The sequence below is a fragment of the Peromyscus leucopus genome, chromosome 14, assembly GCF_004664715.2.
Source record: "Peromyscus leucopus breed LL Stock chromosome 14, UCI_PerLeu_2.1, whole genome shotgun sequence".
Lineage (NCBI taxonomy): Eukaryota > Metazoa > Chordata > Mammalia > Rodentia > Cricetidae > Peromyscus > Peromyscus leucopus.
Window position 1 is genome coordinate 46,796,812 of NC_051075.1, and position 13,375 is coordinate 46,810,186.

General features: G+C 46.2%; 2 protein-coding genes across 6 annotated transcripts in view; one reads left to right on the plus strand and one right to left on the minus strand.

Annotated features, from left to right (window-relative positions):
- The window catches only part of Tmem229b (transmembrane protein 229B), a 43,643-nt gene that overhangs the window by 26,806 nt on the left and 3,462 nt on the right, over positions 1 to 13,375 (minus strand). The gene's annotated exons all lie outside the window — the stretch shown is intronic.
- Positions 11,315 to 13,375, plus strand: part of LOC114697737 (translation initiation factor IF-2-like) — a 32,109-nt gene continuing 30,048 nt past the window's right edge. Inside the window, exons 1-2 of the mRNA XM_028876047.1 lie at positions 11,315 to 11,361; positions 11,472 to 11,584. Of these exons, the coding sequence (XP_028731880.1) occupies positions 11,315 to 11,361; positions 11,472 to 11,584 (160 nt within the window). The remainder of the gene's footprint in view (positions 11,362 to 11,471; positions 11,585 to 13,375) is intronic.

Sequence of the window (13,375 nt, forward strand, 5' to 3'; positions counted from 1 at the left end):
GGGGAGGAGGGGGACATCTGAGGCTAGCAGAGGATGAGGCCCTGGGAAGGAGCCAGAGGAAGACACAGGAAAGCAGGAGCATACTCAAGAAAAGGACACTGGGACCCCGGGGAGGTGGAGGCAGGAGACTGCCAGAGGAAGAAGGCAAGTTGTCTAGGGGATGACAAAAAACTTAGCAAAGACTGGTGACTGTTTAGAAAGGGATGGCTGTGAAAATGGCCGCTGGACCGGCCCAGGGATGTGCAGAGGACTTGTGGAAATCAGCTCATGAAGGAAAGGCTGCTCAGGTAGACAAGAGAAGGTGCCCCCCTTCTTCCTTCTCTCCTCTCCCTTCTTCTGTCCCCATCTCCCCTCCCCTTTCTCCTCCCTTCCTTTTCTCCCCTTCCCCTCCCTTTGAAGATAAGAGAAGTCCAGGGTGTTTGAGTATTAGAAAGAAATCACAGTGAGGGAGAGTCCATGAATGGGGTCTGCCTTGTGGGGCTCACACAGATGTCCTAGACTGGCCTGAGCATCTATAAAGAAAGCATAGCAAGCTTTTTTTTTTTTTTTGGTTTTTCGAGACAGGGTTTCTCTGTGTAGTTTTGCGCCTTTCCTGGAGCTCACTTGGTAGCCCAGGCTGGCCTCGAACTCACAGAGATCCGCCTGCCTCTGCCTCCCGAGTGCTGGGATTAAAGGCGTGCGCCACCACCGCCCGGCAAGCTTTAATCCCAGAGTAGGCAGGACACATGTGTCACTTTATTTTTTATCTTAATTCATTATTATTAATATTGTTGTTGTTAGTAGTAATAGTAATAGTAGTAGTGGTAGTAGTAGCAGTAGTACTGGAGATAAACCTAGGCCTTCTCACAGGCTAAGCAGGTACTTACCACTCTGTCTTTTGCACATGCATATTGCTTAAATCTTCCTGACGGAGAAGACACCCAGACCTATAGAATTAAGTGTAACCTATGTAAGGTCATACAAATACTGTGATACTGTATGCTAAACCTAGAACCCAAGCAGCCACTACCTGGTCCTTGGCTCTTCCTCCCCAGGAAGGAGGGTTAGAGGACATGGATCAACACCACAGTAGGTGCTACAGGTTCTGAGAAGTGGGAACCCATTTGCCAAGATTCTGCAATTCCTACGCGACTTTAGAGTGTTCTAAGGAAGAAAACACTCTAAATTATGATTATAATTATATTTGTTTTGAGGTGTTGGAAATTGAACCCAGGGCTGCCTTATGCTAGGCAAGCAAAAGCCCTTGAGACAGATTCCCAGTCCCTTTTGCATGGGTTTTTGTTCTTTTATTTTGGTTTGGCTGACACAGAGTCTCAGTATGTATCCCAGGCTGGCCTCCAATAAAAACCCTCTTGCTAACAGCCTATTAAGTGCTGGGACCACTGGCGCATGCCACCACACCCAACCATAGTGTGGCTTTGCTGAATGCTGCATTGGCCAGGAATGCCACTAACATGTAAATTGAAAGGACGTCCTACTTTATATTCTTTGGAACACTACCAAGAAATGTTCATCATCTTGGAGAATGACATCAGTCCGCAGTAGCACCTTTCCGGGTATGCTGAGTCACCCGCAACACACACCTGTATCTCATGTCTGATCATCCCATTATCAGTGGCTACTTGTAAAGATTTCAGCCTCTGAGTTCCAGGTGATTACGTCAAAGCAATTGCACACTAAATATAATGATATTACAGGACAATTCATTTCTTCCTTTATTTCTCTTTAAGATTAGAGTTGACTTTTTATACTGACTTTAAAAACTTAATGTAGAGGCAGGACGTACAGTTGCACCTGCCTGTAATCTCAGCACTTGGGAGGCAGGAAAAAGCTAGAGATGTGAGAGAATTTGAGGTCAGCCTGGGCAACAGTTCAAGGCTAGCCTGAGCTGATCAAGACTATCTCTTAAAAACAAAACAAAACCCCCAAAGGCCTGGTGTGGTGGCTCATGCCTGTAATCCTAGATACTTGGGAGACTGAGGCAGGAAGGATACAAGTTTAAGACTTTCCTGGGCTACAAAGTGCATTTAAGGCAAGCCTGGGCAACTCAGTGAGACCCTGCTTTAAAAGAAATATACAAAAGGTCTTGGGCTATGACTCAGTGGTAAAGTACTGGGACAAGCTCCAGTACCCCCTCCCCCACATGGGGAGGGAGGGAGAGAGAGAGAGAGAACCAATAATAATGAACAAGGGCTGGGGCTGTAAGTCAGTGGTTACACCAGCTTTTCATGTATAGCCCTGAGTTTGATCTCACTGAGAAAATAGACAAAAGTTTATGTATATATAGGTAGGTGTCAGTGTCTGTGAATTTTTTTATTTAAGATTTTTTTTATTCATTTTACATACCAACCACAGATTCCCCCTCTCATCCCTCTTCCCAGTCCCCCCCAGCCTCCCCCCTCACCTCCCAGTGTCTGTGAATTTTATTCAGATTATGTGAAGTTTATTCAGAGTAATTCAGAGGCACTACAAATTAGCTGACTAAAAGGGTGTATCATTGTAGGCTGTGTCTTTAAAAGTAAAGGGAACTGAAATGCCAGGGGTACAAGAAGGTGGACAGCATTAGGGTCGATTCAAGTGATTCAACTGCCCCTCAGAGGAAAGATGCTGCTCTTTCCCTGATACAGCCTGGAGCTCCCAAATGATCAATATATGGATGATATGGCCAGTCTTCCATTGAGCACCTTTGGGAAATGTCATTTATCTAACTAATTCAAGTTACGCTGCATCTCAGCGTTTTCCAGCTCAGTGTAACAATAGAAATCTCACAAGTGCTCTGGAGAGGGCAGGGAGATGACAGATGTTCAGTATCCAGAGGCAGAGATGTGCTTAGAGGAAGTCCAAAAAACAGGTGCCAAGCTGAGTCTGTGGATATCTTCATGTCTTAATGGACAAGAAGATGAGTACACGGTATGCAAGAGGGTGCTTAGGGATATTTATGGAAAATGCCATACCGTAAGGAATTGTGGACAGCAATAAGGACAGAGAAGGGGGCAGCCCAGAGAGCTCCCGATGGGTTAAAATGGCAGAGCTAGAAATGCTTACAGCTCAGCCTCTAGAGAGGGGCAGATCAATTAATAGTCAGGGGACGTGGCCAGACCTTCCACAGGCCTAGCCATCAGGTCTCAACAGGGACAAGTCCAAGGGTATGTGCCCTGTGAGTGAGAGAGGATAGACTCTCATAACCCGAGGGATATGTGGGGGCCACGTGGAAAGGAGAGGAAAGGGCCTGCCTTATGGAAGGTCGGAAACAGGGCTTATGGCCGGTCAATGTGTAACTTTGCATCCTAATTCCTCCCAGTTTCCTAGCAGAAAGAAGACAGACAAGAGGCGGAGGAGAAAGGGGACACAATGATATCTTACATTCTATCATTTTTGCAAATCTGTGTTGGTTTTGTGTTTCCCATGAGCGTTTGAATCTCCTTTTTAATTTTCAGATGTGTGATCAAGCAGGAGAGGTAGCTTATGCTTGTAGTTCCCAGTACTTGGGAGGATGAGGAAGGCAATCACAGCACCATGGGTTCTAGGCCAGCCTAGACTACCCAGTGAGACCTTATCTCAAACAGCTAATCTAAGCAAATGAATAACAAAATGCCCAGTCAACACAACTGTAGTGATCAATAAGCAAACTGTTCATGTGAGCTAATGTGCCAAGCAGGGAACAGGGCATAGCCTCTAGCAGGTGTGCCCCATTTCATCTTGGAGCCACAGCCTTAGAGGCCTTAGAGTCATTCAGAAACCAACCTGTAGGTCAGGACCAGGAAGGCACTGGCAGCTAAGTGCTGTAGTGCTCGGTGGTAATCACAACACTCAGGAGGTTGAGGCAGGAAGGTTTCAAGTTCAAGGCCAGCTGGAGCTACATAGCAAACCTCAGCTCAAAAATGAACTAATACCACTTGCTTAAAGTCCAAAATTTAAAGCAACTTAGGAAAGAAGGTGTGTTTGTGTGTGTGTGTGTGTGTGTGTGTGTGTGTGTGTGTGTGTGTATGTGTGTGTGTGTGTGCGCGCGCGTGCAAGGTGAGCCACCTAAGATGTGTGCTGGGATCTGAATCTGGTAAACCATTTCTCTAGCTACCATAAATAGTACTTTAATGCAACATTTTAAAAACCCAGTAAACCATGGGCAATGGAAGCAGCTTCAAGGGACCCAGGGCTGGGATTCAGGAGAAGTCAATGAAGCAGAGACTTCTCTGAAGTTCTGTAACATTTGAAGAGTTCAAGGACCTGCCCCACCGTCAGAACCAACAGCAGCTCTGCTGGGAAACAAAATATCCCACAGCCTTGGAAGTCAGAACATTCTAGATTTTTGAAAAAGAAGTTCTGAGCACATATTGTAAATGGCACAATGCCCATGGCAGGGGTTAGGGAATCTTCCTTTAGATAAACATACTAACATCCTTGCCGTGACAGCTATGAACACGCACACTCTGCTGGGAGAGCAGCTAGCCATCGATGACTTTCTTAGTCCAGGTCAGGTCCTACTATCATAGTTAACTCCCAGTTTAGGAATGTCCACATTTCATTGTCATTAAAGAGACCTGTGGCACTATGAGAATTAATTAGGTCTCTGAAAGGGGAAAGGCAGCGGACCAGACCTGGAGTGTTTGTTTTAAATTCACTCTGAAAAGTGAATAAATCCATGGAGCCCTCACCTAAAACCATGATCACCTGGAGAATGTGATCTCTAAAAATCTGTCAAGTCTAGAACAGACAATGCAGGGATTATTTTCCCAACTAATACTATACGTATCTTCTGCATGTGAACCTTGTGCAGAGTCTCGAACCCTCAGGATCCTAAAGGTTAATAGAAAATTAAAAGGTTAAATAAGATGCGGCGGCTCCCAACCACCTGTAACTCCAGTTCCAGAGGCTTCAACACCCTCTTCTGACCTCCACAGGCTCCATCTATGTAGTGCACACACATACATTCGGGCAGACACAAATACACCATTTTTAAAAGGTAAATAAAATCATAGGTCAAGGGACCTAGTCCACACCCACAGCTTAAAGGTGATGGAGCAAAGGTGTAGAGAAGCCAGGGCTTTGCATAGGTTGGTGATAGGCAACTGGTGGCACAGAGAGATGAGAAGCTATGGTTGCCAACTTCCTGTTCACTGCCCTTGGCATAAAAGCATGCAATAACAGCAACTTCGCAACGAAAAGACCAGAGAAGTTGAAAGATACAAGCAGAAGTGCTTTGGGCCAAATATACCTCTGCGGCTAAGATGAGTTCTAATGTAGACAGACAGACAGATGAGGACCCTGCAGCGCACACATCTGTGGGAGGCAGTGAGGGCAGGTGCATGACGGGTCATTTAGGCAGGTGGATTCGACTCTGATAAAAGACACAGATGGAGTTGCTGGAATAGGGAAGTGGGGAGAGAAAAAAAAACAATGCGGGGAGAGCCCCAGTGCAGAGTGAGGAACCGACAGGCACCTCCGAAAACAGCATCTGTCAATCACACGTGTGTCATCTTCATGGCCCCGCCCTCACGGGAAGCAGCAGAGCATTGTGGTTTAAAAGTGCACGCTCGGGGGACAGATCTCCTCCATTTAAATCCCAACACCGAAGCCAACTATGTGACCTTAGACAGATTGCTTTAACCTCCCTTTGCCTCATTTACTCATCTGTAAAATAGAGATGGAGAGTGCATGTACACCGTATGAAAACCAACACTTAGCACTAGAGTGGCCCTCTTTGTGTCCAAAGGCGACTGCTCCTAGGAAACACCCACAGGCACCAAAATCTGCAGAAATGCAGATTCCCCTATACAAAATGCGTATAACCTAGGCACATCCTCCACATGTTTTTAAATCACCTCTGGGGTGCTTATATATAATAAATACTACATAAACAGTTGCTGTCTTGTATTGTTTGAAAAATAATGACCAGAAGAGTCTATACATGTTCAGTATAAACACAATATTTTTTTTCTGAATAGTTTTGATCAGTAAGTGGTTGAATCCATAGATGCATAACCTTTGGATATAGAGGGAAGACTATGTAAGAACTCAGTGAATGTTAGTGTTCTCATTAACCTACTGGATCAACTCTGTGTATGTGTGTGTATTCATGTGTGTGCATGTGAGTGTATGTGAGTGTGCATGTATGCAAACACATCTGTGTAGAGGCTGTAGGTTGACATTAGTCTTCCTCCACCTTATTTTTGAGATGGAATCTCTTACTGAGCTTGCCATGCACTGATTCAGGTAGGCGGGTTGACCAGCAAGCTCCAGGGATCCACCGTCTCTGCCTTCCTAGTGCTGGGATCATAGATGTGTGCTGTGGTGTCTCACTTTTACACAGGCTTAGGGATCCAAACTCAGGTCCTCAAGCTTGCATGGCAAACACTTTACCAATGGGGTCATCTCCCTAACCTCAAATACATGATCCTTTTTCCTGCTTCAGCTTCCCGAGTGCTGAGTACATACTACCACACCCAACCGGACAGTTATGGTTTCATTGTTGTTGTTGTTGTCTATTTGCTTTTTGGTTGTTTGAGACAGAGTTTCTCTGTGTAGCCCTGCCCATCCTGGAACTTGCTCTGTAGACCAGGCTGGCCTTGAACTCAAAGATTTTCCTGCCTCTACGTCCTGAGTGCTGGGATTAAAGGTGTGTACCACCACCGCCGCCCAGAATATTTTTTTAATTATATGTATGTGTATGTGCCTGTGTGTGGGTATATGTGAATGAGTTACAGTGCTCATGGAGGTCAGAAGCATCAGATCCCCGGGAGCTGGAATTGTAGGTAGCTGTTGAGAACAGAGCTTGGGTCCTCTAGAGGAGCAGTGTGCTCCCTTAACTACTGAGTCATCTCTCCAGCCCTGACAGTTATGGTTTTAAAGAAACACACATAACGAGATGTTAAGTCAGAAATATTAACTAAGACACTAAGATACAAAAGGTTTGGTGTTCTCCAGTGTGACACCAGTCAAGGATGAACGTTTAAAAAAAAAAATGTGTGCAGGCTCCTCCCTCACACCAAGGGTACAAACTGTCAGAATAAGCAGACACTGGAGAGCATCTGTGCAGAGGAATGTGGAGGGCGCTGCTCCTGCCTGGGCTATGGCCTCACCCTCCCACCACAGAGAATTTGCTCACTCGGGAAACTTGGTGTCTGTTCCCTGCAAGTGAGAAGACAGGGTAGGGATATGCAGATGGTGGGCCAGATTGGCCATCAGCTGCTGGAAGATGGAGGGACTGCTGAGCCGGGAGTGAGCCTGTACTCCAGGTCCACTGCTCCAAAGGACAGAGGACTGGTTTCTAGGACTAACATGAGTGGGTGAGTACAGGTCTGGTCCAGAGGGCCTGTTGGAACAGACTCAAGAGACTTAGTGGAAAGAGACTGGAGGTGAATCACTGGCTTTGGGGACCCCAAGGCCAGAGCAACAATGTGGAATGAAGGATAATTGGCTCTTTTTTATTTGTTTGTTTTGAGACAAGGTATCACTTTCTAGCCCAGGCTATCCTGGAACTCACTATGCAGCCTTCACTGGTCTTGAACTTTTGGTAAAACCTCTTGATTCAACCTCCCTGATGCTGGGATCATAAGCGTGAGTCACCATGTCCAGTGATAAATTTTCCATTGTGAATATCTCAGCAGCTGGGCAAAGAGCGCTCTCTGAGAAACCCATGAGCCTGGGCACAAGAGCAAGAATCAGCATTAAATACATGCTGGGCCCAGGAAACAATAGTGCTGGTCACTGAACACCTCCCTGTCCTTTGCAGCTGAGTGACAAAGACATGGAGGTACTGAATTGAGGCGAGGTGTGTGACTCAAAGTGACCGCAGGACCTTCGACTGCCTACAAATAACCAGAAACTTAGAAAGCCTGATTGACTGTTCATTCCCGGGCAGGGAAAGAACTAGACTCACGGAGTAAACCTAAAGGCAATCATGGGACACAGAATTACTTCATGGATAGCTATTAGAATGAAATGTTCATCCTTGTAGTTAAAATGGCCTCCCATGGAGCTGGAAGGGTAGCCAAGTGCTTAAGAGCACTGGCTGCTCTTCCAAAGGATCCAGGTTTGAGTTCCAGAATCCCGCATGGCAAGTTAGAACCTTCTGTAACCCTAGTTCTAGGGAGATCCACTGCCCTCTTCTGGCCTTCCTGGGTACTACATACAGGTGGTGCAGAGACATACACGCAGGCCAAACAGTCAGACACTTAATTTAAAATGTTAAAAAAGCCTCTCATACCTTCAGAGGTAGGGTGACCACTATTAGAAATAAATGGCATAGGGAAACGGGAAGCAAACGGGGAAAAGTAGAGGAAGCAGGGACAGAAATGATTGGTTTGGTGGGTTCAGTGGGATCTCACCTCTCCTCCACCTCAAATACAATAAAATAAAAGCAGTGGGCATAAAAGGACAGTGAGAGTGTGGCTAGACCCTTAAATACATGGCCCTGCCCAAAGGAGACTCAGATGGCTCAATTCTGTGAGTGAAGAGGTCAGGCTGAGTTCATGGTTTGGTCTTGCTCCTTCAGGCAGAGACGGGGCAGCCGAAGAGGTGGGGCCTCGCAAACACTGTGTTACCCAGAACGTTTCCAGCCAGGTCCTGAAGTCCTGGAGACTAGGAAGCAGCAGGGGAGGAAGACAGAAGACTCGGCCAAACCCAAATGCAGAATGCGAAGCATACACACACACACACACACACACACACACACACACACACACACACACACACAGAGCTGTAGACAGTCCCTGGAGACTGTCCTGGGACAGTGAGAGGGGACACTTGAGGTGTGAGAGGAGGCAAAGGGGTACTCACTGTGCTGTGGGGAGTAGGGGAGGAAAGGCACACAAACACCACCTTTCTGCTGCCTCAGTAGGACAAAGGGGAATACCAGTCCAGTCACCCCTCCACTAGGAAGTTCTTACTCCTGCTCTGGTCTGTCCCTTAACCTCCAGTATGGCTTCACTCTCCTTCTACTCTGCCCCAGCTGCCCCAGCTCCAACTTCCTTCAGTTGCAGATGAGCTGAGTTCTCCCCCAGAAAGGCCAGAATTACTCCCAGCCCACCGGATCATCCAGCACACTTCCTAGAAGGGAGGTTAGAGACAGCCTCATCGGCATTTCCTATTTTATACACAAGGAAACCAAAAGCCAGAGAATTCACATCCCATGTACAGACTCACCAAACTGAGACCAGAACTTGTCTCCTTGTCCCCACCAGGTGATTGTTGTAGAATATTATTTTAAGATGTGTTACATTTTTTTATTCTGTGGAACATTTGTTTAAGGATGCAAAGAGGTGTTACATTCATTTGTTTAACTCTATGAAGCTGTGTTACTGTGCCTGTCTAAAACACCTGATGGTCTAATAAAGAGCTGAATGGCCAATAGCAAGGCAGGAGAAAGGATAGGTGGGGCTGGCAGGCAGAGAGAATAAATAGAAGGAGAAGTCTGGGAGAAAAAGGAGGAGCCAGAGAGATCAAGGATCAAGGAAAGAAGGGGCCAGCCACCCAGCCACACAGCCAGCCATGGAATAAGAGTGAAAGGAAGACATACAGAAATAAGAAAGGAGAAAGTCTAGGTGATGGGATCATTTTAAGTTAAGAAAAGCTGGCAAGAAATAAGCCAAGCTAAAGCAAGGCATTTATAATTAAGAATAAGCTTCTGTGTGTGATTTATTTGGGAGCTGGGTGGTGGGCCCCCCAAAAGAGCATAAACAACCAACAACACGTGATTCTATCAAATAGCATTTCAACAACTGAAATATGGTCAGCCTATCTCTCCCAGGCCACCTCCATAGCCCTCATTCCTCTCCATAATCACCCCCAAATGATATGAGACATAAAGTCAAATTGTCTACGAATGAGGACAGTTACCACTGAAGTAGCTGGTTATCTCTAAATCCTTTCTCAGAATAAGGTAGCCTGATGGATATAGGGTAATCTGGTATAATGTATGGATACAAAGTAAACTGATTTTTTTTTCAATGCTGGGGATTGAATCCCTAGTCTAATGTTTTCTGTACTTTGCAAAGTATATCTGAGATTCAAGTCATAACCGAATTCCCCAGATAGATAGTGATGGACAAGGGAGGAGCTTGGTGGGCAAAGCCTAGAGTCAAGAATTTGCTAAGATGAGCTGCTATCGCAGGCAAGAGGGCAGCCGAGAGGAAAATGCTGCCCAAGAGCCTGTTAAGCAAGAGGAAAATGTTAGTATCAGAATCCAGCGGGGTTTATGAGATACAGTGCTATGCCGAGCAGAAAGCCTGTTCCCTTTACAGTAACTTCCAGACCATCTGGTCTACTTCTCTACTGCAGGGTACAGACCTCACCCTCTCCTGAACGCTCATGAGGATGCTAGCTCCCATGAATCTGTACTTCCCTCTTCCTCTCGCTGCTGTGTGCTCACACCAGCTCCACTTTCAATCACTCACCAGCCTTTGTTCTACCTCTCCACCCACTCACCGCTCACATGCTGCAGCAGAATCAGGTCTCAGTTCAAGTCCCAGTCCGGACACTTTCCGGCTGTGTGAGAGGTGCAATCACTCTTGAAGAAGCTCAGTCTCCCCCGCTGTAAAATGGGGGATAATCAATAGTAGCTTTCTCACTGACGTGAGAGGAGAGCATATGAAAAGTACTTAGCCCAATGCCTGGCATATAGTAAGTATTCAATACATGGTGACTGCCAACTGTTAATGCTCTGACTGCTGAAGCCAGTTGAAATTCCATTTGTGGGACGGAGTCTCAGAGCACTGAAATGGGTCACCCAAGGTCAACCGAGCAAGTGAGTTGGGGAGTATTCCCAGATTTCCTGATTTTGGAGATGTTTGGCAGTCATTATTTTCTTAGAACAAGGTCATTGTCCAGTGACCCAGAAGCCTAGATGTCTGATGACATCCAACTACCACAGCTGGTGATTTAATAAGCACTCTCACATGCCAGGAACTGTGCAGGCATAGGGAAGTTTGAAGGTGCCTATATTAGGTCAGTATAAGAAGGTCGCCTCATTGCTCTGGGCAAGCAAAAAAAAAAAAAAAAAAAAAGTCCTGCACAATACCAGAGAAAACTCTGGAGTGACTGCTTATGCTGCCCAACGATAGCAATATTTATTGTCCATATTTGTATTATGATGTAGATTAAAGTGTGGCCAATGTCCAGGTTCCTTATCCCCCCCCTTGTGTGTGTGTGTGTGTGTGTGTGTGTGTGTGTGTGTGTGTGTGTGTGTTGGGAACAACAAGAAGGGAGATTCTGGAGACTAAGAACTAGGACGGAGACTAGGACAGACGATGGGGTCGTGCATGTGCTAGAAACCCATCTATGATCCTCCCTGAGGACTAACTCTCATAGTATTGGTGCCATGCAAGCTGCCAAGGGCAAAGAAGCCATCAACAGTCCGACCCCGCTGTAAGGGCTGGGAAGCACAGCAATGACTGGCCTGGCAAGCCGTGCTCAATGGCGTGATAGCTGTACTTCTATCTTGGGGGTAACCAACAGCTACCTAATTGGACTTACAGGCCTGCTTCACAGGAAGGAAGTCATGCCAGGTACCGCAAACGAGCCACTTACTCAACGCTGGAGAGGTCACAGGCTCTAGAGAAGAACCTACCACGGCCAGTTTCCTACACCAGTATGATTTCTAACAGTAATCCAAATGCTGATCCTTCCACCCACAGACAAGTGGAGCGCTCACCCTCAGGAAAAAAAAGCTTATTTTTGCAACAGGTGGAGGCCATTACAGAGATCCACAAGTGTCAATGTAGACAGCAGATGACTGGAGTGGTCCTCATCCCCTACTGAGGATGCATCCTCAACACAAGCCCTAGCTAGACCCAAGGGTCAGAGGAAATCACTGAATCGGGTGTGAACAGATTTTTAAGAATTAGAATACCAGAATGCCTGCTACTAGATAGCATCTTCCAGACACAACAGAGACACTGCACCCACGAAATCTCAACAACATGGTTGCCTATACAAGACCTGCACAATGTCAACACCATTTAACATACCAACATGGGCAAGGGAAATCTCCTAAGGTCCTATCTACAGGCAATCATTGGCTTCTGAGAGATGGAGAATCAGTTTTCTTTAGAGAGGAGCCCCTGGGTTTATCCAAACCTAAGTGGTCAGCCTTAGCCACATCTACAGTGAGCAACACTGCATAGACTCGGTAGGCTATATATGTAACAGTAATAGTTAAAGAAGTCATGAGACAGAATGGAGGCACAGGGGGAGCTGGAAGGGAAGAGGAAGGGAGATGATGTAAATACAGTAATCATGTATAAAATCCTCAAAATTTTTAAATGACGACAAAACAGATTCCCTTGCCGGTGGTCCATAGAACGGCCATACCTAGAAGTCAGGCTTCTTGCTGCACTGACTGAAGCCCTATGTGTACATTTATCTCAAAGCATGAACTGCTTCCTCAGGAGTTCAGAGAAGAACCCTCTCTCTGTGGCCCTTCAATCTCTTGGCTGGCATCTCTAGACCGGGGCTGGTATCAAGGCCCCACTAAAACCTCCTCTGTGAAGATGGACCAGTTCTGAAGCTCATGTGGCAGAGGCACCTCTTAAAAAACAATGAATGGATAGGCCAACTAGAAGTCATTCATCATTCGAGCCCAACTACAAAAGTAGTCAGAAGGGATGACCCGATATGTTCTGAATGTGGAGGGGGGGGCTCTGGAGAGGAGAGGTGTGACAGAAATGTTCTCACCAATTATGCCCCCTTATCAATTAGATCTCCTAACACTACATGGCCAGTGAAATTTTGTATGCTGCCAAGATTCCAGAAGAAAGAACAATTTTAAGAGCCAAGCCCTACCCATGTAGACTGCCATACTATTAATGTCTTTTCTACAACACCAAAATGACAGAGACAAGGTCTCAAAGTCCCCAGGGGCCACCAGAGAAAGAGATGGTGGGGGCTAGAAGTTCAGAAGTGCAAGTGGCAATAACTGTGTTTATTCTTTAGATTGCTAGACTTGACTATGTCCAACCCCATCACAAACTGTCAGCAATAAAAAGGGATGGAAAGTTTCCTTTGAGAACCATTCTTTGAAGGCGCGCCGGGCCAATTAGCACCCTGCAATTTCAACCTCACTAAATTTATAGGTAGGGGAACTGGTGTCAAAATGAACGTTAAGTAGAATCTTTGCGTGGAGACATACAGGAGCCCACTCCTGCAGCCTACTTCGTGTGAGCAAAGAGAAGCAAGCAGGCTTTCCATGTAAGTCTGAAAATGAGCAGGGTCACTCACTTAGCCTCAGTTTTATGGTGGATAAGAATGCCGAGGGAGAAACCATCTTCTTTTCCATAAATGACAGCAGCATGGAGCATCCCAGAGCTTGATCTGAGGCAGGTGTGTTATTTTTCCCAGCCAACGTATCATTATATAACCCTGGTTGGTCTGGAACTCTGTG